Source organism: Anolis sagrei, chromosome 2, assembly GCF_037176765.1.
Source record: "Anolis sagrei isolate rAnoSag1 chromosome 2, rAnoSag1.mat, whole genome shotgun sequence".
In the NCBI taxonomy this organism is placed as follows: Eukaryota; Metazoa; Chordata; class Lepidosauria; order Squamata; family Dactyloidae; genus Anolis; species Anolis sagrei.
The window spans coordinates 23,660,682-23,686,043 of NC_090022.1; the positions used below are offsets into that span (position 1 = coordinate 23,660,682).

Sequence of the window (25,362 nt, forward strand, 5' to 3'; positions counted from 1 at the left end):
AAAACTCTTTTGACTATCTGTTGCCAAGAAAACCCCATTATAAGATGACCATAAGTGTTGAAGGTTTATAACAACAAACAGAAAACATTACTGGCAACAGAGGCAGGAGACAGGCAATAGACTGAAGGGGCTGGTTCATCAAGACATCACTGTGGTGCGCTCAGTTTCCCCATTGTTATCTCTGTTAGCATGTGTTGTGGTGTTCAAAAGCAGTGGGATGAAAGAAATCGATGCATGAACTGCACATAATTATCCTTTCTTCATGCCACATTGAACCCTCTTAGAAGAAATGTGTGTCTCCCACCAACTGCTGTATGTCAGGACTGAGGGAATCCAAGGGAGTCAGTATTATTGAATAGGCACTAGATGGCAACATAATGCCATGCACAAAATTGAGGAACCCAACATTATGGACTGTATCACACAGCATAAAAGCAGGACCATCAGCTAGGACAGTGGTTCCTAACCTTTTGTCCTCCAGGTGTTTTGGACTTCAGCTCCCATAATTCCTAATAGCTTGTAAAATGGCTGGGATTTCAGGGAATTATTTATTTATTTTATTTATTTACGACATTTATATGCCGCCCTTCTCACCCCAAAGGGGACTCAGAGCACATTACAAGATATATATACATACAATATACTATATTATTAGCATAGTAAAATATCAGTATCAAATATTACTATATTGCATTATACCATTATATTGTAATATTATTAGTAACATTTATTTATATGTAATATAAATATATAATTATATCATATTATTATTATTAGTAGTAGTAGTAGTAGTTGTGGTTCTATATTGCATTACATTATAATATTATATATATATATACACACACACACACACACTATATTATATTATATTATATTATATTATATTATATTATTAGCATAGCACAGGAGACAAGGAATTGAAATCCAAAACACTCAAAGGACCAAAGGTTGAGAACTACTGACTTAAAGGGATGCAACATCTGTTGCTTGTCTATCACATCTGCTTTTAAGCCATTCTTGGCTGGGTTGCTGTGAGTTTTCTGGTCTGTATGGCCATGTTCCAGAAGCATTCTCTCCTGACGTTTCGCAGACATCTGTGGCAGGAATCCTCAAAGGTTGTGAGGTCTGTTGAAAACTAGGCATGTGAGGTTTATATATCTGTGGAATAATTTCCAGGGTGGGAAAAGGAACTCATGTTTGCTTGAGGCAATTGGCCACCTTGATTAGCACTGAATGGCCTTGCAGCTTCAAAGCCTGGCAGCTCTCTGCCTGGGGGAATACTTTATTGACCAGTGTTATCTATTGAGGGGCAAAACCCCTCAATAGAGGGGCAAAACCCCTCAAAACCCCCTCTAGCCTCTTATTGCACCACAGTCCCGGGACTTTACTGGTGCACTGAGGTTCAAGCACTGTAGTGTCATTTTGGTGATATCTAGGGGTGGGATTGTCCTCTCCAGGATAGTGGCTTCATGTAGCAATAACTTGTGTTAGTGTAATAGGTTAGTGCACTGTGTTCAGAGGAAGGAACTGGCAAAACTGCCCACGAATATTCCTTGGCTGAGAAAACCCTATGTAATTCAGGGAATTTCTTTAAGACGATGTGAAGGTGTGTGTGCACACACAGGAAAAGGAAGTGCTATTGCTATGATGTTGTAGTGTGTCTTGAAACTGTTTTTCCACTTGAATCAAATCTAAGACAGACCTAACATGAGGAATTGCCATTGCCTTTCTTGGAAGATGAGAGAGTGTGACCATGACCAAGCAGGAATACAAACCCTGGTTTTTCAACCCCCTTCCACACACTTGTATAAAATCCATATTGAACTGGATTATATGGCAGTGTGGACTCAGATAATCCAGATCAAAGCAAGTATTGTGGATTACTGCCTTGATATTCTGGGTTATGTGACTATGTGGAAGGGCCCTCAGACTCCTGGTCCATTTTGCTGCCCTTCACTATTGTTGATTATGCACAGATTGTTGTCTTTTTTTTCCAGATGGGCTTTCTTACAGCATTTTAAGAGTTCTAACTACTGTGCTCCATCAGATACAAGCCTGAAGCCCATTTTGTGTTCTTACAATTGTTGAACAAGATGCCAGTTAATTTTTTTTGTGTGTGTCAGGAGTGACTTGAGCAATTGCAAGTCGCTTCTGGTGTGAGAGAATTGGACGTCTGCAAGGACGTTGCCCAGGGGATGCCCGGATGTTTGATGTTTTGCCATCCTGTGGGAGGCTTCTCTCATGTCCCCACATGGGAGGCTAGAGCTGATAGTCAGGAGCTCACCCCACTCCCTGGATTCGAACCGCCGACCTGTTGGTCAGCAAGTTCAGCTGGCACAAGGGTTTAACCCACTGCGCCACCAAGGGCTACTCTGCTTTAATGGCCCTGTGCCATACTGCAGAGAACCTCTAAATCAACCTTTCTTCTTGTTGTTACTGTCGTTGTTTGTTATCAGGTCATCTTCTACTCATCTTCAACAAGTTACAAAAAATACTATTTCTTATTGTGCTGTTTGCCATTAAATTGGCTTCAAATTATATACCAACAGCCTTGCAAATTCAAGGCTGGAGCTTCCTTGTCTGAATCCATCCATCTGTTATGTGATCTTGCCCTTGTCCTACCTCCTTCTCTCTTTCCCCAGGATTGCCATCTTTTCAAATGAATATTGTCGAAGGCTTTCATGATCGGAATAACTGGGTTGTTGTGTGTTTTCCAGAATGCATGGCCAGGTTCCAGAAGCATTCTCTCCTGACGTTTCACCTCTGAGGATGCCTACCATAGATGCAGGCGAAACGTCAGGAGAGAATGCTTCTGGAATATGGCCATACAGTCCAGAAAACACACAACAACCCAGTTTTCGAATAAGTCTTGTTGTCCTATAAAGCAGTGTCAGTTTTATCATTTCACCTTATACTGAGAGTTCAAGTGTGAATTTCCATGATATACACATAAGTCTCTTTTTGAACCATATTTCAAATTAGGCGATTGGTTCCTTTCCATTTTCATCATTGTCCAGCTTTTATAACATACATAAAAATCCAGAATACCATGGCTTTGATGATTCTCACTTTAGTATTTAATTATACGTCTTTACACTTGAGGATCTTGTTTCTTGCTCTCCAGGTATTAGCCACCTTCTTCTCTCTTGATCCACTCTCTATGTTAATGATTAAGCCATGGTATAGCAAATCCTTAATTATGTCGTTGTCTTCATTACCCACTTTAAAGTCATCCCCATGATGACAAGACAATCCAAACCAGATTAACATCTGCTATAGAGCAAGATGTGGGAAAGGATTGCTTCTGCCTAAATCCTATTATTAACCTCAACTAGGGTAAGCCCACTGTGTCTGTGGAACTTACATAAGTATTGACATATCTCATGACTCGATGGGCCTGCTGTGGTTGGAGCTCACCCTTTGATTTAGTGCTAGTTATAAAGGTTGGAGGGAGAAACAGCTACACACACATACAATGTGATGTTGTTGGACTACTTGGCTATGGTTACATCCCGTATAGACTACTGCAATGCGCTCTACGTGGGGTTGCTTTTGAAGACTGTTCGGAAGCTACAAATGGTCCAACAAGTAGCAGCCATGTTACTAACAGGAGCGGCGCTCAGGGAGCACACAACTCCTCTGTTGCGCCAGCTCCACTGGCTGCCAGTTTGCTTCCGGGCACAATTCAAAATGCTGGCTTTAGCCTATAAAGCCCTAAATCAGTGTTTCTCAACCTTCCTAATGCCGCGACCCCTTAATACAGGTCCTCATGTGGTGGTGACCCCCAACCATAACGTTATTTTCGTTGCTACTTCATAACTGTAATTTTGCTACGGTTATGAATTATAATATAAATATCTGATATGTAGGATGTATATTCAGTCACTGTACCAAATTTGGTACAAATACCCGATACGCCCAAATTTGAATACTGGTAGGGTTGGGGGTAATTGATTTTGTCATTTGGTAATGCTGGAGTTGCTGGGATTTATAGTTCACCTAAAATCAGAGAGCCTTCTGAACTCCACCAAGTGGCATTGAATCAAACTTGGCACACAGAATTCCCATGACCAAGAGAAAACACTGGGAAGGTCTGGTAGACGTTGTCCTTGAGTTTTTGGAGTTGTAGTTCACCTACATCCAGAGAACACTGTGGACTCAAGCAATGATGGATCTGGATCAAACTTGGCACAAATACTCAATATGCCCAAATGTGAACACTGGTAGAGTTTGGAGAAAATAGACCTTGCCGTTTGGGAGTTGTAATTGTTGGGATTTATAGTTCACCCACAATGAAATAGTATTCTGAACCCCACCAACGATAGAATTGAACCAAACTTTCCACACAGAACGTCCATGACCAACAGAAAATACTATGTTTCTGATGATTTTTGGCGACCCCTCTGGCACCCCCTCACGACCCCCCCAGGGGTCCTGACCCCCAGGTTGAGAAACACTGCCCTAAATGGTTCTGGTCCAACTTACCTATCTGAACGTATCTCTCCTTATGAACCACCTAGGACGTTAAGATCTTCTGGGGAGGCGCTGTGCTCGGTCCCGCCTTCCTCACAGCTGTGTCTGGCAGGGACGAGAGACAGGGCCTTCTCAGCGGTGGCCCCTTGACTGAACGCCCTGCCTAGAGATATAAGATTGGCTCCCTCCCTCCTGGCTTTTAAAAAAAAAGTTAAAACCTGGCTTTTTGAGCAGGCCTCCCCAAATATGGCAAAGTTATACAAAATCATGGAATTACTTGATAACGCAACTGAATAATGACTTGACATGGAGACGCTCACAATGTTTTAAGGCTTTGTACGGTTTTTATATCTTTATATTGTATGCTAATGTTTTTAACAGTATTTTATGATTGTTTTATTTAATAAAATCATAGAATCATAGAGTTGGAAGAGACCTCATGGGCCATCCAGTCCAACCCCCTGCCAAGAAGCAGGAATATTGCATTCAAATCACCCCTGACAAATGGCCATCCAGCCTCTGTTTAAAAGCTTCCAAAGAAGGAGCCTCCACCACACTCTGGAGCAGATAGTTCCACTGTTGAACAGCTCTCACAGTCAGAAAGTCCTTCCTAATGTTCAGATGGAATCTCCTTTCTTGTAGTTTGAAGCCATTGTTCCGTGTCCTAGTCTCCAAGGAAGCAGAAAACAAGCTTGCTCCCTCCTCCCTGTTATAATTGTTGAGGCATCAAATTGTTGCCAATTGTGAACTGCTCCGAGTCGCCTCTGGATTGAGAGGTGCGGTATATAAATATGGTAAGTAAATAAATAACTTGAATTCCCAGCTCTCTTCACTATTTAGATAAAGGTAAAGGTTTTCAACTGTGTGGGGTGGTGCTCATCTTTATTTTTAAACCGAAGAGCCAGCATTGTCCATAGAAACCTCCAAGGTCATGTGGCCAGCAAAACTGCATGGAGCACCATTACCTTCCCACCGAGGTGGTACCTATTGATCTACTCACATTTGCATGTTTTCGAACTGCTAGGTTGGCAGAACCTGGGGCTGACAGCAGAAGCTCACGTCTCTCCCCGGATTCGAACCTGAGACCTTTCGGTCAGCAAGTTCAGCAGCTCAGTGGTTTAACCCACTGCACCACCGGGGGCTCCATCATATGACTAAGTATACCAGGGGTCCTCAAACTAAGGCCCCGGGGCCGAATATGGCCCTCCAAGGTCATTTGCCCGGCCCTCGCTCAGGATCAAACTAAGTCTGAAACGACTTGAAAGCACACAAAAACAACAACAATCCTATCTCATCAGCCAAAAGTAGGCCCACATTTCCCATTGAAATACTAATAATTTTATATTTGTTAAAATTGTTCTTCATTTTAATTATTGCATTGTTTTAAGTGGTTTTTGCACTACAAATAAGACATGTGCAGTGTGCTTAGGAATTCATTCATGTTTTTTTTCAAATTATAATACGGCCTTCCAACAGTTTGAGGGACTGTGACCTGGCCCTCTGTTTAAAAAGTTTGAGGAACCCCTGAAGTAAACATTATACACTCTCCTTATATATGCACACAGAGGTGGCCCTAGGTAATTTTCAATGGTAAGCAAACAGTATTTTGGCACCCCCCCCCCCCCCCCAATCAATCATTGATATATATTTTCTGTTCGTTGTGGGAGATCTGTGTGCCATATTTAGTTCAATTCCATCATTGGTGGAGTTCAGAATGCTCTTTGTAAGTGAACTATACATCCCAGTAACTACAACTTGCATATGTCAAGGTCTATTTTCCCCCAAGAGCGCCTCAAGAGCGCCCCTGGGCAAAATCAACTATACTGCAAATGCTTACTTTGTGTAATGTGTTGAGCCGCCCATGTATGTACAGTATGACAATATAGGAGCATATTATGTGCCTGTGTATACGTATATATAAATACATGTATAGGAGAGATACGACACATGCAGAGGCGGCCCTAGGTAATTTTCAACGGTAAGCAAACAGTATTTTGGCACACACACCCCCAACCAATCATTGATATATATTTTCTGTTTGTCGCGGGAGTTCTGTGTGCCATATTTGGTTCAATTCCATCATTGGTGGAGTTCAGAATGCTCTTTGATTGTAGGTGAACTATACATCCCAGTAACTACACTTGCTGCACTTGCCCCCTTGCCTGGCCCACTTTGGGTCCGGAGGCGTGCCTGAAGAGCCTGGCATGTGCACCAAAAGTCACCTCTTCTCCTGACTTTCTCCTCAGCCATTGGGACCAAGAGAGAGAGAGAGACAGAGACAGAGGTGGAGATGCCACCTTTCCTGAAGGTAGGCTCAAAAACAAAGGAGGGAGCGGAGGTGGAAGATACCTCCATCCAAAGGAGCTCGAGCTCTCTCTCTCTCTCTCTCTCTCTCTCTCTTAGTCCCAATGGCTGAAGAGAAAGTCAGGAGAAGAGGCGACTTTTGATGCGCACGCTGGGGTCTTCAGACAAGCCTCCGGACCTGAAAAGGCCAGGTGCGGCGGCTCCGCCCCTTGGCCCACCCGCAGATTGGGGAGAGGAGAGGAGGCAGGTGGAGCGCCAGGGGATCGGGAAAGGGAGCCGGTCATGGGGAAGGGATTGAACGCGGAGAACGATTGAGCGCCGGCTCTGCTTGCACACCCGGTGGCCAGGTGGAGCAGGAATGAGAGGGGCAAGGTGAGGCTTAAGGGCCCGGCCCCTTTGGGAAGAGGATTGCCCGGCAGCGAGGCAAGAAAGCCGAGGCTCCCCCTGGACTGCTAGGGCTGTTGTGAGCTGAGGGGGTGCTACTCAAATGGCGGTCGAGGGGCATTTACAGAGACGCCTCTGTGCCCCTGGCAAAAAAAAAGTGTTCTGCGACCGCTTACTTCACGTAATGGACGAGCCGCCCCTGGACACATGCACACATACATCTATGGGTGTGACACGTACTCAAGAGACACACACATACACACACATAGTATATAAATATATGCATAGGAGAGACATATAATTAAATAAACATTATACACTCTCCTCCTATATGTATGGCAATATAGGAGCATATATTATGTGCCTGTGCATGGGTATATATAAATACATGTATAGGAGAGGTATAACACATGCACAGACACATCTATGGGTGTGACAAGTACACAGGAGGAACACACACACATATACACACACAGTATATATGTATCGGAGAGACACACAGGCACAGTAGTGTTGTAATATCAATGGGTGTGACAAGTATAGATGAGGAACTCTCTCTCTCTATATGTATATATATTCACATACATGCACATACACAGAGAGAGGGAGAAACACACACATACATGCACAGTAGTGTTGTGATTTCAATGGGTGTGACAAGTATACATGTGGAACTCTCTCTCTCTCTCTATATATATATATATACACACATACATGCACATACACAGAGAGAGGGAGAAACACACACATACATGCACAGTAGTGTTGTGATTTCAATGGGTGTGACAAGTATACATGAGGAACTCTCTCTTTATATATATATATATATGTACACACATACATGCACATACACAGAGAGAGGGAGAAACACACACATACATGCACAGTAGTGTTGTGATTTCAATGGGTGTGACAAGTATACATGAGGAACTCTCTCTTTATATATATATATGTACACACATACATGCACATACACAGAGAGAGGGAGAAACACACACGTACATGCACAGTAGTGTTGTAATTTCAATGGGTGTGACAAGTATCCATGAGGAACTCTCTCTCTCTCCATATATATACACAGAGAGAGGGAGAAACACACACATACATGCACAGTAGTGTTGTATTTCAATGGGTGTGACAAGTATACACGTGGAACTCTCTCTCTCTCCATATATATACACACATACATGCACATACACAGAGAGAGGGAGAAACACACACATACATGCACAGTAGTGTTGTGATTTCAATGGGTGTGACAAGTATACATGAGGAACTCTCTCTTTATATATATATATGTACACACATACATGCACATACACAGAGAGAGGGAGAAACACACACGTACATGCACAGTAGTGTTGTAATTTCAATGGGTGTGACAAGTATCCATGAGGAACTCTCTCTCTCTCCATATATATACACACATACATGCACATACACAGAGAGAGGGAGAAACACACACATACATGCACAGTAGTGTTGTGATTTCAATGGGTGTGACAAGTATACATGAGGAACTCTCTCTTTATATATATATATGTACACACATACATGCACATACACAGAGAGAGGGAGAAACACACACGTACATGCACAGTAGTGTTGTAATTTCAATGGGTGTGACAAGTATCCATGAGGAACTCTCTCTCTCTCCATATATATACACACATACATGCACATACACAGAGAGAGGGAGAAACACACACATACATGCACAGTAGTGTTGTATTATCAATGGGTGTGACAAGTATACATGAGGAACTCTATATATATTCACATACATGCACATACACAGAGAGAGGGAGAAACACACACATACAGGCACAGTAGTGTTGTGATTTCAAAGGGTGTGACAAGTATACATGTGGAACTCTGTCTCTCTCTCTCTATATATATATACACATACACAGAGAGAGAGAGAGAAATGCACATAGCATGTTCCTCATATACTGCATGAGGCTTGTGTGTGTGTGTGTATCTTTTTGCAGAGCCTGGGGAATGCCAGGAATGCGCCTGTTCCTGGGAGGGATGGACAGGCTCCATTCGGTCCTATGGAAGGCTGTTCCGACGGCAGCCCGCCCTCCCCCCGGAATCTCGGCGGAAGGAACGCGCAGAAATCTCGGCTCCGCGCGCCCTCCCTCCCTCTCTCCCCCTCCCCTCTCCTGCCGATCCGCCCACTCGGCCACCCCCCTCCGCGCCGCTGCCTGCTGCCCGCCAAGCCCCGCCCCCTTTTCATTGTCCTCCCCTCTCCTGTTTATACACAAAGACCCCCGCCTGCCCCGGTCTCCTCCTCCTCCCCCTCCCCTTCCTCCGCTCTTTCTTTCTTTCTCTTCTTTCTCCTTCTTCCCAATCTTTCCTCTCTTCTCTCTCTTCCCCCTTTTTCTCCCTCTCTTTCTTTTGCCTCCCTTTCCTCCCTTTTTCCCCTCCCAGTTTTTCCATCCTGGGTTAAAATAGGATTTGAGCCATGGGGCTGGGAGGTGGAGCTCGGCAGAGGATTTAAAAAAGCGGGTGTGCAAAGGGATTGAGAGAGAGAGAGAGAGAGAATCATTATTTTTCGCCTTCTCTCTCTCTCTATGTTCCTCGTTCTCTCTGAAAGGAGGAGAAAAAACTTCTTGGGAAGCAGCAAAAGGAAGGAGGTGGAGAGAGGAAAGAAAGAGAAGAGAAATCGGAAAGGAGGAGGAGGAGAGGAAGAGGAAGAAAGGAGGAGGAGGAAAGCAAGAGAAGAAGACAGAAAGAGGAGGAAAATAGGAGGAAGGAAGGAAGAGAGGAAGAAGAAAGGGAGGAGGAGAGGAGGAGGAAGGAAGGAGGAGAGGAATAAGGAAGAAAGAGAAGGAGGAGAGCAGAAGAGGAAGACAGAAAGAGGAGGAGAATAAGAGGAAGGAAGGAGGAGAGGAATAAGAAAGAGGAGGAGGAGAATAAGAGAAGGAGAAGAGGAAGACAGAAAGAAGAGGAGAAGAGGAGGGAAGAAAGAGAAGAAAAAGGGGAAAAAGAAGGAGAATAGGAGGGAAGAAGAAGAAGAAAAAGAGGGGGAGGAAGAAAAGAGGAGAATAGGAGGAAGAAAGGAGAAGAATAAGAAAGAGGGAAAGAAAGGAGGAGGAGGGAGGAAGAAGGAGAAGAATAAGAAAGAGGGGAGGTAGAAAGGAGAAGAATAAGAAAGAGGAAGAAAGGAGAAGGAGAATAGGAGGAAGGAAAGAAGAGAAGAATAAGAAAGAGGAGGGAGGGAGGAAGAAGGAGAAGAATAAGAAAGGGGGGGAAAAGGAAGGAGAAGGAGAGTAAGATAAGGAGAAGAGGAAGACAGAAAGAGGAGGAGAAAGGAAGAGGGAGACGAATAAGAAAAAGGAGGAGGAAGAAAGGAAAGGAGGGGAATAAGAGCAGGAGAAGAGGAAGACAGGACGAGGAGAAGAAGAGGAGGGAGGAAGGAAGAGAAGGATAAGAAAGAGGAGGAGGAGGAAAGGAAGAAAAGAGGAAGGAGGAGGGGGCGGAAAGGGACTGACTAACCAAACCCTTCCTCTGGCAAGGCAGCCCTGACTCAGATCCTCCACCCGAATCTCCTCCCTTCTTTCTCTTGCTTTGAGGGACAGAGAGTGGCAGTCAAGAAAAGGAACTTCTCATCCAGCTGGGATCATCTGCACTTCTTCCTCAGAGATGGACCCAGCGGAGGACCCAGCCCACCTTCTGCCCCACATCTCTTGGACCACCTTGGTTTGATAGTGAGTAGGGAATCCTTGTTTTGTTTTGTTTTGTTTTGTTGGCCCCGAGAGATTATATGGGGATTTCCAAGCGGGCTAAGAACCTTAACAAAATCTCCTTCCAAGATCTCCCAAGGGTTCTCATTCTTCGGAGTTGGCCTACTTATGTGTGTGGACAACCCATGCTGATACCGGTTCAGTTCCTCTGATTGTGAGGCGCCAAGACGGAAAGGGATCAGGAGACACAAGGAGGGGAAGAAAGAGCAGGAGAGTCTTGGATAGAGATCCTCTGCCCTCTCTTTCTATGGCTTATCCTTAGTCCTATATTGTTTTCATCCATTGATCAAAGGGATCTTTGATCTTTTATCCCTTCTCAAGATGCTGGGATTCGGTCGTTACTGGAATATATCTTCCTTGTTTTTATTTTTCCCAAAATGAATTAGAAAATCATAGAATCCGAGAGTTGGAAGAGACCTCGTGGGCCAACCAGTCCAACCCCCTGCCAAGAAGCAGGAAAATCGCATTCAAATCGCTCTCATCACCTGAATTCTTGGAATTCTCTGGATATAAGGGGTTCTTGTTGTGTGAAAATCCGCTCATCTGGCTGCTTCCATCCCTCGGATGCCTGGATCCGATCTCTGCTGGGATTTGAGCTGATCTTCCCCGCTGCCTTTGTTTCCTCCTCAGGAATCCTCGCTTTTGACCCAGTTAAGAACTTCAAAAGGCAGCGCTGGGTACCAAAGTCAATTTAGCATCCTCACCTGTCACTGTTGGTTTTTGCAGGCGTTTGAACTCCTGGGATTGCTTGAAATTTGGAAACATCGAGATCCTATTACAGTAGGTTTGTATTTTTTTCTCCCCTTATGTATGTCCTTCTTATGGTTCCCATGCTCTTCCTCCCTCCTTGCAAGATTTGTTTACCTTTTCAGTCTTAAAGTGCAGCAGCCTGACATGATAATGTTATTTCAATGTGTTGTCGAAGGCTTTCAGGGCTGGAATCACTGGGTTGCTGTGAGTTTTCCAGGCTGTATGGCCATGTTCCAGAAGCATTCTCTCCTGACGTTTTGCCCACATCCTCAGAGGATGCCTGCCATAGATGCAGGGGTGGCTCAACCCATTACGCAAAGTAAGCATTTGCAGTATAGTTGATTTTGCCCAGGGGCGCTCTTGAGGCGCTCTTGGGGGAAAATAGACCTTGACATATGCGAGTTGTAGTTACTGGGATGTATAGTTCACCTACAATCAAAGAGCATTCTGAACTCTACCAATGATGGAATTGAACCAAATATGGCACACACAACTCCCATGACGAACAGTAAATATATATCAGTGATTGGTGGGGGCGGAGGGGGCAAAATACTGTTTGCTTACTGTTGAAAATTATCTAGGGCCGCCTTTGCATAGATGTGTATGAAACCTCAGGAGAGAATGCTTCTGGAACATGGCCATACAGCCCAGAAAACTCACAGAAACCCAATGTTATTTAAGGTATTTAATAATACTGGACACTATGTTAAATATCATTTTATTTATTTATTTACTAGCCGCCCTCTGACATGCATTGCTGTGGCCTTGTCTGTGTATATGTGTTTTTGTGTGTATATATTTGTGTACATATGTGTGTGTTTGCGTATATGTATGTGGTTTTGCGCATGCGTTGTAATGTATTTTTTTTATTTTTTGGCTTTTTAAGTCCCTTCCAATATGTTTCCCAGTGTTTTTATGAGTGATGGTCACTCACAGATAGGTGCATTGTGTCCAAATTTGGTGTCAATTCACCCAGTGGTTCTTGAGTTATGTTAATCCCACAAACGAACATTACATTTTTATTTATATAAACTAGCCATGCCCTGCCACGCGTTGCTGTGGCCCAGTCTGTGTATATGTCTTTGTGTGTATGTATGTGCATATATATTTGTGTATATGTGTATATATGTGTTTTTGCACTTGCATTGTAATGTATTTTTTTCTTCTGCTGTGTTTTTCAGGGTTTTTATGAGTGATGTTCACTTGTTGGTCAGATAGGTGCATTGTGTCCAAATTTGGTGTCAGTTCATCAAGTGGATTTTGAGTTATATTAATCCCACAAACAAGCATTACATGTTTATTTATATAGATTATTTATTATTATTTTAAAATAGTAGTGTCATGTTTATATTTTTCATAAATACATATTAATCACCACTACTCAGTGGCTGGGCGCATAAGGTTCTATGTAACCTCTTAAAGCCAAATCCACTTGCCATTCTAAATTCAGATTAAAGGAACTTCTCTTCCCTGGAAGATATAGATATGACATGTATATGGGAAGGATGGAATTAAAGCATTGCCCCCCCCCCCCCCCCCAGGATGCTGCCTTGAAATATTCCTTTTGTCCCCAAATTTATAGTATCGCTAAAACTGGAAATTTCAGGTGAATATTTAGAAATACAATGTAGGCATCCAAAGACAAGGGGCTGGCAAGGTGACCAATGGAATGCAAATTCAAGAGTTCTAGGCATGACAAATTGTCAATACTATGCAATGCAAGAAATTTATTGACAGACAGGAAATATTATGGGAAACATAATTTTAGTGTATTTTTATTTATTTATTTATTTATACACAAATACACACACAACACATATACACAGACTAGGCCACAGCAATGCATGGTAGGGGACGGCTAGTATATAGTAAAACAATCATTAAAAACGTATAAAACCTTGAAACCACTTATTTAAAATCACGCAATCCAATATCATAGTCTGTGGCTGTTCCAATTTGTCATTGCAGTATTCCATAATTTTCTTATTACACTGAATGCCTGGTCTGATATCCATGTCTTTAGCCTTTAGGGAACAATACACTTTAATTCCCCCCCCCTTTTTTTTTTGGTCGTGTTCTGAGTGACTTGAGAAACTGCAAGTCGTTTCTGGTGTGAGAGAATTGACCGTCTGCAAGGACACTGCCCAGGGGACACCTGGATGTTTTGATGTTTTATCATCTATGTGGGTGGCTTCTCTCATGTCTCCACATGGGGAGCTGGAGCTGATAGAGGGAGCTCACCCGTGCTCTCCCTGGATTCGAACTTGTGACCTGTTGGTCTTCAGTCCTGCTGGCACCTGGTCTAACCCACTGTGCCACCCCATCTCAGCTATACCCCGGTCTTCACTTTTAGTGCAAAACCTTTTGGGGATTCAATGTATAGGGAACTGTAGTGAAATTCATTTCGTTCCTACTGCTGTCTGGTATCAGATTCCATTGCTTGGTGTGAAAACACAAGCGCTGCATGTTTCAATCTAGATTAAATAACCTGGATCCTTTGAATCCTCATTCCCCTTTGCCTCTTGAGATCAATGTGTGAAATGTTATTTTAGCCACATTTGCATTTGCTTTACCTTTTATCCCTGGTTCTGTATTCAGCTGTTTTGCAGGCAGGGATGGTAATACAGATTTAGAAGCACTAAAGCAAGACATTGAAGAAAGAGCAGGCTTTTCAAACAGCCAGCCAGTGTCTGGCGGCTCCTCCCTCTTCTCTTCTTTAACCCCATGCAAAGAGATTAACTCATCTCGCTGTCGGTGGATTGCTTCCCTCCTTTGGGTGCCTGGGCTCCTTGTGTGGAGATCCACGTGTGGAACTGTCACACCCACCCCTACAAGATCTGGGAGGGGAGGGTGTGTGACGTGAGCTGGAAAGGATGAGTGGATTGGGTGGGGGGAGAAGACGAGTCACAGGCAGAGCCAAAAGAGCACTTTTCACCTCTCTATCTCTTTCTTTCTGGCTTCCTGAAGCTTTCGTAGTTCTTACGGTTGTCCTTACAGTCCTTCCTCCATCTGGCTCTTCCCTCTCGCTCTATCCTTCTGCTTCCCTCCTTCTCTGTGTCTTGTCATTATGCTCCTCCATCCCTCCACACCCTTTCACCTTTCTTTCCTCCTTTTTGTCCCTTTCTGTCTTCTCTCCACGCCTTGTTTCTCAAAATTTTCAACCCTTTAGTCTCCAGTCTCTTGTTTGCACCAATATTCCCTTATTTTTCTCCTCCTCCTTATCCTCAGCTCCTTTCTCCAGCCTTTTCCACTTTGCACCTTTTCTTTCCCTCCTCTTCTATTTACTTCCCTTTATCTCCCTTTTCTCTTCCTGTTGCCTTTCAGTCTCCTCCACTTGTTTCTTTATTATTTTTCCTTCCCATTGTACCCGTCTAATACTTGAAGTTTCTTTCTTTTTATATATTTCCTCCCTTCCTTCCTTCCTTCCTTCCTTCCTTCCTTCCTTCCTTCCTTTCTTCCTGTCTTTCTTTCTTTCTTTCTTTCTTTCTTTCTTTCTTCTGTCCTTCCTTCCTTCCTTTCTACCTGTCTTTCTTCTTTCTGTCTGTCTGTCTTTCTTTCTTCTGTCTTCCTTTCTATCTGTCTTTCTTCTGTCCTTCCTGCCTGCCTGCCTGCCTGCCTTCCTTCCTTCCTTCCTTCCTTCCTTCCTTCCTTCCTTCCTTTTGTTATTTCTTTCCTCTTGTTCACATTTGTCTTGCTTTCCCAGGTTTTCTGCCTATTTCCTGTGAGTCTACTACACAAAGATGTCGACTCCTGTGCTGCCAGAATGGAAGCTCCAGTTGCTGGAGCGCCGGCGGAAAGAGGAAGAGGAAACCCGCCGGCGGGAGCGGGAACAGCTAGACCGCATGGCCAAGATGCCCGCCTGGAAGCGGGAGATCATCGAGAGGCGACGGGCCAAGCAGGGCTCCAGCACTTCCTTCTCTGAGACTGGCGGGCTGGGTGGGACTGAGAGTGGGGCAGCCCCTGTACATGCCACAGCAACACCAGGTCTAGGCGGAGAGCTGGAGAGTTCTGTACTGCAGGAGAAGATTGGGCCGGTCCACCAGAACCCTTTCATCCAACTGGAGAAGCGCCGATACAAGGAGTCCGCCCCGTCGGAGAGTGACCTTGCCAACGTTAAGGCCAAGCAGATTGTGGATCTTTATGGGCAGATCCCTGGTGTCCGCACCCTGCGTGCTGACAACGTCATCATTATTGAGTCTGTGCCAGGGGCACCACCAGCACAACTCGCCAGCGAACGACACACGGGGGAATCCAAATCAGGCAGTGTGGAATCCCTGAATGAGCTGTTGGCACGGCGCGGGGGCAGCGTGACGGAGATCCGTGCCGGGGAGGTCTTCATCGTAAAGTCTGCCTTGAGCCGCAGTGTGGAGGACCTCAACTCTGTCGGCAGGGCTGAATACCGAACATCCCTACCAGAGCAGCGCAGAGGGCGGGTGAGCAAATTGCTGAGCCGATTCAGCCAGGAGGAGAGCAGTGGGACAGTGTCACCACGTCCAGTGAGATCACTTAGTACCGAGAACCTGACAGACAGTAACTATGTGGCAAGGAAGCCAGGCCACTCACGGGCAGACAGTAGCCCAACTTGGCAGTACCATGATAGCATACCCAGTCCTCCTCGTGACCTGCCGGGACTAACCCCTCCGGTGCCCTGTACTGTGGCTTCTTATCGCAGCCAGTTTGAAGCCAAATCTGGCAGTGGGGAGGCCTGGCCAGACAGTCCTCCGAGACGTTCACCAACAGGCAAAGCATGGGGGAGGGAGGCGGCCTCTCCAGAGAGGGGGTCCAAATTTGAGAGCAGCGATTCAGAGGCTTCTTTTGAGATCCACCCTGTGCCACCTCCGGCCTCAGTTGCTGAAGACGATGTCCAGGGCAAAGCCTTGGCCAATCTGCGTCTCCACTCCCGGAACTCCTTTATGGTGGTGCCGAGACGGGGCTCGGCCTCCCCTCCTCCACCCTCAGAACCCAAGCAGGAAGCCACCCCTTCCCCACTTCCTCCTCCTTCTTCTGTCAAGCCCCCAACCCCCACTTCCTGCTCCTCGCCCAGTTCTGAACAACTTCTCCTGGACTCTGAGGAGCCACCGGAGGCTGAGGCCATGAGACGCGTGGTGGGAGGAAGCAGCGGCATTAAGGAGGACGTCAGAGTGGGGGGCTTGGCCCGGGCCTCGTCCCCCCACCCAGCCGTGCAGCGTCGCAGTGGAAACACCATCACCATCAATCCTCGCAAAGCCCCAGTGGCACCTGTCACCACAGCAGTGGAGAATGGCATTGAGAGCGACGGTCCCCCCATCACAGCCCCTGTGAAGAAGCGATATCCCACAGCCGAGGAGATCCAGGTGATCGGAGGATACCTCTCACTGCAGAGATCTTGCCTTGCGAAGAACGACCCACACCGGAAAAAGGTAGGGGAAATTATCTGCTAGTTGCTCCATGGAGCTCAATTTTGCAACTCCGCCTCTGTCTTTCTGCCCTGAAGTTTGTCTTTCTTTATTTCCTTGTTTTGACCTAAACTTTCCCTTCATTTTTGTATTTGTTTTTCAACAACTTGCCCATCCTCACACTGATTTGTGTCGCATTCCCTACATCTCCTCTTTCCCTCCCTTTTAATTCAACATTCCAAAACAATTTGAATAATGGAAGTTGTAGTTTGGTGAGAGACAAGCATTATTTAGTGGGAAAGGCTCAAGACCTTGTAAAACTGCAACTCCCATTACTCCATAGCTCCCATGGTGTCAAACTGGCTTAATGGGTTGCTGTGAGTTTGCTGGGCTGTGTGGCCATGTTCCAAAAGCATTCTCTCCTGATGTTTTGCCTACATCTATAGTAGGCATCCTCAGAGGTTGTGAGGTCTCTTTTCCTCATAACCTCTGAGGATGCCTACCATAGATGTAGGTGAAACGTCATGAGAGAATGCTTCTGGAACATGGCCATACAGCCCAGAAAACACAAAACAAACGAGTGATTCAGGCCATGAAAGCCTTCAACAACAAATTGGAAACTTTCACATCAATAATTTCATGTGAAGATCATCTTGTTTAAAGTTGTGGGATTTCATGGCAGCATCTCGAACCCAGATCTCCTTTGTGATTAAAACTTTCCATTGCTTGCTTGCTTTTTGCAACAAAAGTACAAAATGTACTTTGCCTTTGTAAGGAAGATGTTGCCATTCCCATTTTACAGATAAGCAAAGGAGGAGACAGATACGCAAGTTTGTTCATGGCCAGTTCAAAAGTTTCTTGAAAGTCTCCTGCCTCTCAGGATCAAAATCCAACATTTTAGCCAGAAGATCATTCCTCGGTGTCCTTTGGCTAGCTCCTCTCAATGTTTGGCATTCCTTATAAGCCAGGGATAATGGAGTGAAGGGGTGGGGTTTTTATGTCTATTAGAAGATGTACTGAGTACACAGCAATTTTACTCATTACCATGTAAGGCATAATAGTTAACAGCTTCTAGGATGTGAAATCAGCTACCCAGTGGAATAGACTCAGTGTGCTTCTGAGCAGCTGGGACCTGGTGCTACCACTCAGAAAACTCTCTGCAACTTTGGCCTGAACCCTATTGGTTAATATTTTACTTAGGCGATCCCTCGTAGCCCTAGGATGATGGTCCTCCAAGTGTAGTGTCTTGTTGGTGAGTCCGTAGGTGGCTGTGGAGACCTGTTGTTGATCCGCATGTTCTCCCGCAGTGAGGACATCAATTTCCAGGTGGAAGGCAATCCCGGTCAGGGTTGGCTTGACATGCCTTCCTCTTGGCAAGTTTCGCCCTCCATTCGTGCCTCTTTTAATTCTGCAGCACTGCTGATCACAGCTGACCTCCAGTTAGAGTGCTCAAGCTCTTCCCAGTTAGTACCAAACTATCAGCCTGGATAGTAAATAAAGAACAACACTCAGAAAACAGGGGAATTCCTGACATGAAAGAATCAGGGCCATCTATCACCTCCCAACAAAGGATTCCTCCAAGCAGGAATCAGCTAGGCTTTGAAGCTGAAAGGCCATTAAATACTAATCAGGGTGGCCAATTGCAGCATTCATACTTGCCTCAAACAGACGAGTTCTTTCTCCCACCTTGGACATAATTCCATATATGTGTGTGTGTGCGTGTAATGTTCATTTATGGGATTAACATAACTCAAAAACCATTGGACGAATTGACACCAAATTTGGACACAATACACCTACCAGGCCAATGAGTGACCATCACTCATAAAAACACTGGAAAACACAGCAAAAAAGACTTAAAAAGCAAAAAAAATTACATTACAACGCATTCACAAAACCACATATATATATATATATATATATACATATACATATACACAAATATAATATGTTGTCCGAGCTTGGCCCCATGTAAGCCGCTCCAAGTCCCTACTGGGGAGATGGTGGTGGAGTATAAATAAAGTTTATTTATTATTATTATTATATACACACACAAAAACACATAGACACAGGTTGGGCCACAGCAACGCGTGGCAGGGGACAGCTAGTGTGTGTGTGTGTGTGTGTGTGTGTATCCTACTTGCCTAGTTTCCAACAGACCTCATAACCTCTGAAGATGCCTGCCATAGATGTGGGCAAAACATCATGAGAGAATGCTTCTGCAACATGGCCATAGAGCCCGGAAAACGCACAGCAACCCATTGATTCTGGCCATGAAAAGCTTCAACAATGTATCAGTCGGTTGTTGAATTGTGAGTCAGCATCTAGGTAAATTCCTTTAATTAATGGTTACTGTCTCGTTGGAATAAATAAGATTTCAGCCAATATCTGGATTCCTTGTAAAGTTCTACAAAGGAAGCAGCATGATGGCTAGATTCAATAGCTGTCTAAAAGCATCTGGGGTTGCTTTCTCATGCTTTTTTCTCTTTTCTTCATTTCTTCTTTTCATTTCCTCCTCACCTTGGGCCCTCCTACATCCTGAGAACTACATTAGCTCCCCGCACCCATCCCCCGGGGCAGTTTTTAAAGAAAGCTGGCCATGGTTGATTTCTCCCTTTGAAACACACAGTAATACCTTGCAGCGTTTTCGCACAGAATACTACAGCTGGCATCCGCTTTGAGCTTCCTTTGCTTTATTGGAGAAGCCTCAAACGTCGTTCATATGTGGTAGAATGCACCATGGAAATTGGATATATCTACCATGTTGCAGTGCAGGGTTTTTTTTTTACACTCCTTTGCAATTTGTATATGATGGGTTTCTCAGCCTGACTTGCAAAAAATGGCTCTTTGCCACCTTTGGTATTTATAGACAGACCCCAGGAGCTCCATCCGCAGGCCAGATCCCCTGTTGTTTTGGCTGGGATTTACAAGCAGACGTCCAAAATGCAAATCTTCCCCGAGTTCAAAGTGGGGGGATCAATATCATGCTTGTAGTTAACATACAATTGCTTGCTCCTCTGTAATTTCATCAGGAGTTGGCTGCAATCACTTGAAAGCCACCGCTCTGCCGAAGGGACAAAAGCTGTCCCTGTTCAGGAATGAGACGTCAGTGAGACATCTTATGCCCACAAACGCCTTTCTTGAACGTGCTCTCGGCCCTCTCTCTAGTTGTATCCCATAGATACAGGAAATAGATATGTCGTCGAAGGATTTCATGGGTTGCTGTGAGTTTTCCAGGCTGTATGGCCATGTTCCAGAAGCAGTCTTTTCTGATGTTTTGCCCACATCTATGGCAGGCATCCTCAGAGGTGGTGAGGCCGAGATAGATAGATTGAGATATGGGAACATTACAGATAGATAATTTAAGACAGTGAAGGTGTGTTGCTGAAAATGTTGCTGAACTGAAATACCAGGTTTGTGTTGTCTCCTTGCTTGTGGTCTTAATGTGGCACCCAAGAACCAAATTTAATTTTATGCCCAAATTAGAAACCTGGGGAAGACCACAATCTCAAGGACTAAGCATTTTCCAAATGTTGGGAAGGGGTGTGACTTGAGGAGAGATGTGGCAGACAGGTGTGTTTACTCTCTTTCCCAACCATACCTTCAGTTTGTATCCACACCTCAGCTCTTGGAATCATAGAATTGGAAGAGACCTCATGGGAAAGATGAGATATTGTTAAGGAATACAGGTAATATGGGTTATATTAATAGGAAACCCCCTGCCAAGAAGCAGGAAAATCGCCTTCAAAGCACCCCCAACAGATGGCCATCCAGCCTCTGCTTAAAAGCCTCCAAAGAAGGAGCCTCCATCACACTCTGGAGCAAAGAGTTCCAGTACTGAACACCTCTCACAATTAGGAAGTTCTTCCTAATGTTCACGTGGAATCACCTTTCCTGTAGTTTGAAGCCATTGTCCCATGCCCTAGTCTCTAGGGCAGCAGAAAACAAGCTTCCTCGCTCCTTCCTCGCTCCTCTCCTTTCTTTCCTTCTTCCTTCCTTCCTTCCTCCCTATGAATTGCCCTCACATATTCATATATTGCTCTCATCATGTCTCCTCTCAACCCTTCTTTTCTGCAAGCTAAACATGTCCAGCTCTTTAAGCCGCTCCTCATTGGGCTTGTTCTCCAGCCCCTTGATTATTTTAGTCACCTTCCTCTGGACACATTACAGCTTATCAACATCTTCCTTCCATTGCGGTGCCCAGCATTGGACACAGTATTTCAGGTGTGGTCTGACCAAGGCAGAAGAGAGGGGTAGCATCTTCCCAACCCTTGGCATTGAAATCTTAAATGCATATCTCTCAGAACTGTTGCGGGCAAAGATTAAGCACCCCCTTGTACCACCTCTCCCCTTCCACATCATATGTAGAACGTGGGCCGAGCCTGTTTTCTACTGTTCCAGAGACTAGAATACATACAGTCACTTCCAATTTCGAGAAAAGAGATCCCACCTAAACATCAGGAAGAACTTAATGTAAGAGCAGTACAACAATGGGATAAACTGCTTTGGGGCTGGGATGCACTGCCATCTTTAGAGGCCTTTGCATAGAAGTTGGATGGGCATCTTTTAAGAGTGCTTTAGTTATATATTCCTACATAGCAGGGATTGAACTAGATGACTCTTGTGTCCTTTTCCATTTTAGAATTCTGTGCTACGATCCTTCAGTGCTTTTTGGGTATGACCTAAATCTGGAGTGGAAAGCACATGGTCCCTCAGATGTGATTGGACTCCAATTTCCAGCAGCCCTATTAAATATAATGCTGGGAGCTGTAGTTCACATTTGGAGGGCCATATTAGTTCTATCCCCGGCGAGGGTTTAATTGTGAGAACCAACTAGCATTAAATCAATGGCACGATTGAATTAGTAAAAACACGAGTTAATTTATCAAATTTCCATTGATCTAGTCAAGTTGGGACTCTAAACGGGATTTGCATATTTCATACACTTCTAATTTTGTCTTCAAAACATCCATGTGGCCTCCTGGTTAGGTCTCCTGAGAGAGTTGAATAAGAAGTAGGTCAGTAACTGTCTTTTCCGAGGAAATGGGAGTACGGGGTAAGAGAAAATATGCACCAGTAAGTTTGGTTAATGCAAACACTTCGGCAGAAAGTGCCTATATGAACCGTGGGGGAAAGGGAGGCAATTGTGTAGAGAAAAGAGAAGAGTTGCAAAGATGGTTAAGACAACGAGGAGCCAACTAAATGACCAAAGCAGTGTCAGCAATGTGTTTGCTTACTGTAAATGGAGCAAGACAGGACATGTCAAAACCAGAGAAGAATGCATGACATATCTTCTAGGCAGAGCATGCAAGTAGTGGAAATCTCTCTGAAAGTTTATGATTTAGGCTGATGAGTTATTAAGTTGTCTGTCTGAGATATCCTGGCTTAGTTGCCATGGGATGTGGACGAAAACATGTCAATAAAGCCAGTAAAGGAAATAACAGAGTTGGATTGCATTTTCTCATCTAAATGCAGCAAAACAGCCCTGTATTTATAACTTATTCAATGTTCCAATGTGAGAAAGTAGATTTGTGGTTGTGCCTTCGAGTCGTATGTGACTTAAGGAAACCCTAAAGCAAACATATCATGGGAATTTTCTGGTTCAGAGGGGGCTTGTCTTTTTCTTCCCTTGAGACTGAGAGTGTGTATTACCCAAGGCCACCAATGTAGATATTCCCTACATTAACATGGGAATGCTAACATAGCATCCCCATATTAACTTCAAGGTGTGAATTATTTTCACCATCTCACTTTCTGCAATGCTGGGGATGGAAAGAAAAAAATCATTTTGGAGTAGCAGAATAGTTATTTAGATAGAAAACACCGTTGTTTGGGTCTCCCTCAAAGCTACACCCCTGCAGATACAAGAAATCACAATAGGTAGTAATGGCAACCAAGGTAGATGGTTTTAAAAAGGCATTAGACAAGCATGGAGCTGCCAATAGCTACTAGACACAATGGCTATAGGTTTTCCATATTATCAGAGGATATGTGTGTGTCAATACAAGTAGTGGGGAAAGATTAACAGTAAGGTGCGATTGTGCTCATATTCTTCTTATGGATTTCCCAGAAGCTTTGGGTCTGTTACTAGGGCAAGAAAATCCTTGATTAGGAAGGATTTTGTTCTGATCCAGCACGTTTATTCTTATGGTATTTGAGAAATGCAGTAGGAATGAGCTCAGTGCAAAGATTTTGTGTCTCTTGTCCTAGTGTTGAAATTTAGCAACCCAGCATATAAACACCAATTATGACTTAACAACTAAAATTTTTAAAAAAAACACACACACAGCCTGTTCTATTAGACATAAAACAAAGCATCTAACATTGAACAGAAGCATCAATTTCCCAGTTCCTTGGGGGCACATAGAGTGTAATTGCCAGTACTGCAGATCAGGAGCCCTTTCATATTACGCAGTGCTACTATTCCACTTTAATTGCCATGACTTCATAGTATAGCATTTTAGGATTTTTATTTCAGGGACGGAGCCCCCGGTGGCGCAGTGGGTTAAACCCCTGTGCTGGCAGGACTGAAGACCGACAGGTCGCAGGTTCGAATCCGGGGAGAGGCGAATGAGCTCCCCCTATCAGCTCCAGCTCCTCATGCGGGGACATGAGAGAAGCCTCCCACAAGGATGATAAAAACATCAAATCATCCAGGCGTCCCCTGGGCACCATCCTTGCAGACGGCCAATTCTCTCACACCAGAAGCAACTTGCAGTTTCTCAAGTCGCTCCTGACACGACAAAAAATAATTGAGGGACGGTACCTAGAATCCCTCACTCTAGTGCTTCTTTAAACCACAAACTCCACGATTCCACCTTGGGAGTTAAAGTAGAGCCATAGTGCTATAATTGTGTAATGGAAAAGGATCTTGGTGGTGTGTTGGATTCTAACCTGTGGATTTTGTGTGAGATGTGATGCTTTTCAAGAGGAGGCTAATTGCTTGATGGAACAACCATCACAAGTTGGCCATAGTCAACTTGAGATTTGGATGGTGGCACCAACTTTCTCCTGACTTTTCCATTCCTTGTCTGACTCTTATCCTTTGGTACTACAGCCTTAGTCAGCATAGCCAATAATGAGGAATGCTGGAAGTTGCAATTCAGCAACATCTAAAGGGCTGCTTTCTTCCTACCCATGGAGCAAAGCACCTGGACTATGCATAGACTTCTCATTGAGTAGAAACATTGAAAACTATAGGATCTAGATCAGTGGTTCCCAACCTTTTTTTTTTCTTGACCAGGGACCACTTTGAGCAGGGACCATTCCCTAACATTAGTACCAAAAGGATTACAAATCGGTTTCTGGTCAATTTTAGATTTAGTTCGGTTATTTGGGGTGCTGATTCAGAAAATTGCATTGGATAGACCACATCACCTCTAATTTCTGATACAGAACATATGCCATCCAGTAGTCGCCATCTGCCCACAGAAAACCATATTTAATAATCTAGAACTGATGTGGTCTATCCAATAAAATTTCTGAATCAGCACCCCCAAATAACCCTAGGAACAGGCCTAAAAACAAAGACACCAAGGCACCCCTGCTTCCAGGCACCACATGAAACAGCTCCACTCGGGGAAGGAGGAGGAGGAGAAGCAGCAGTCAGGTGGCTGGTTGTCACATCTTTAGTGACTAGTCAGTCTCTCTCCTCCCAGCATCTCCATTGCCTTGGCACTATAAAAGGATTTTGCGACACCAATCACTCTCGTTGCAATGGTGTAGTAACAATGAGGCCACGGACCATATTTTAGTTCTTGAGGACCACTGGTGGTCCACGGACCACAGGTTGGGAACCACTGATCTAGTCATGGTCCCACTCTCTTCTGCGTTGATCAGACCTAACCTGGAATACTTTGTCCAGTTCTGGGTACCACAATTCAAGAAAAATGTTAACAAGCTGAAACATGTTCAGTGAAAGGCAATCAAAGATCTGGAAGCTAAGCCCAATGAGGAGTAGCAGAGGGAACTGTATAAGTATGTGAAAGGAAGTCACAGGGAGGAGGGAGCAAGCTTGTTTTCTTCTGTCCTGGAGACTAGGACGCGGAACAATGGCTTCAAACTACAAGAAAGGAGATTCCATGTGAACATTAGGAAGAACTTCCTGACTGTGAGAACTGTTCAGCAGTGGAACTCTGTGCCCAGAGTGTGGTGGAGGCTCCTTCTTTGGAGGCTTTTAAACAGAGGCTGGATGGCCATCTGTCAGTGTCGCTTTGAATGCAATTTTCCTGAATCTTGGCAGAATGGGGTTGGACTGGATGGCCTATTAGGTCTCTTCCAACGCCATGATTCTATGAACTGGGTATGTTTAGCTCAGAGAAGAGAAG

The 25,362-nt window shown here is 44.5% G+C and overlaps 1 protein-coding gene across 2 annotated transcripts in view; it reads left to right on the forward strand.

Annotated features, from left to right (window-relative positions):
• The first annotated feature begins 10,762 nt into the window (after positions 1–10,762).
• PPP1R18 (protein phosphatase 1 regulatory subunit 18) overlaps positions 10,763–25,362 on the forward strand; it is a 75,964-nt gene continuing 61,364 nt past the window's right edge. The window contains exons 1-3 of one of the 2 annotated variants that reach the window (XM_060759360.2): positions 10,763–10,874; positions 11,637–11,694; positions 15,364–17,059. In XM_060759360.2, the coding sequence (XP_060615343.2) occupies positions 15,401–17,059 (1,659 nt within the window). In that variant the 5' untranslated portion in view covers positions 10,763–10,874; positions 11,637–11,694; positions 15,364–15,400. The remainder of the gene's footprint in view (positions 10,875–11,636; positions 11,695–15,363; positions 17,060–25,362) is intronic. The other variant, XM_060759361.2, reaches the window with a different exon arrangement.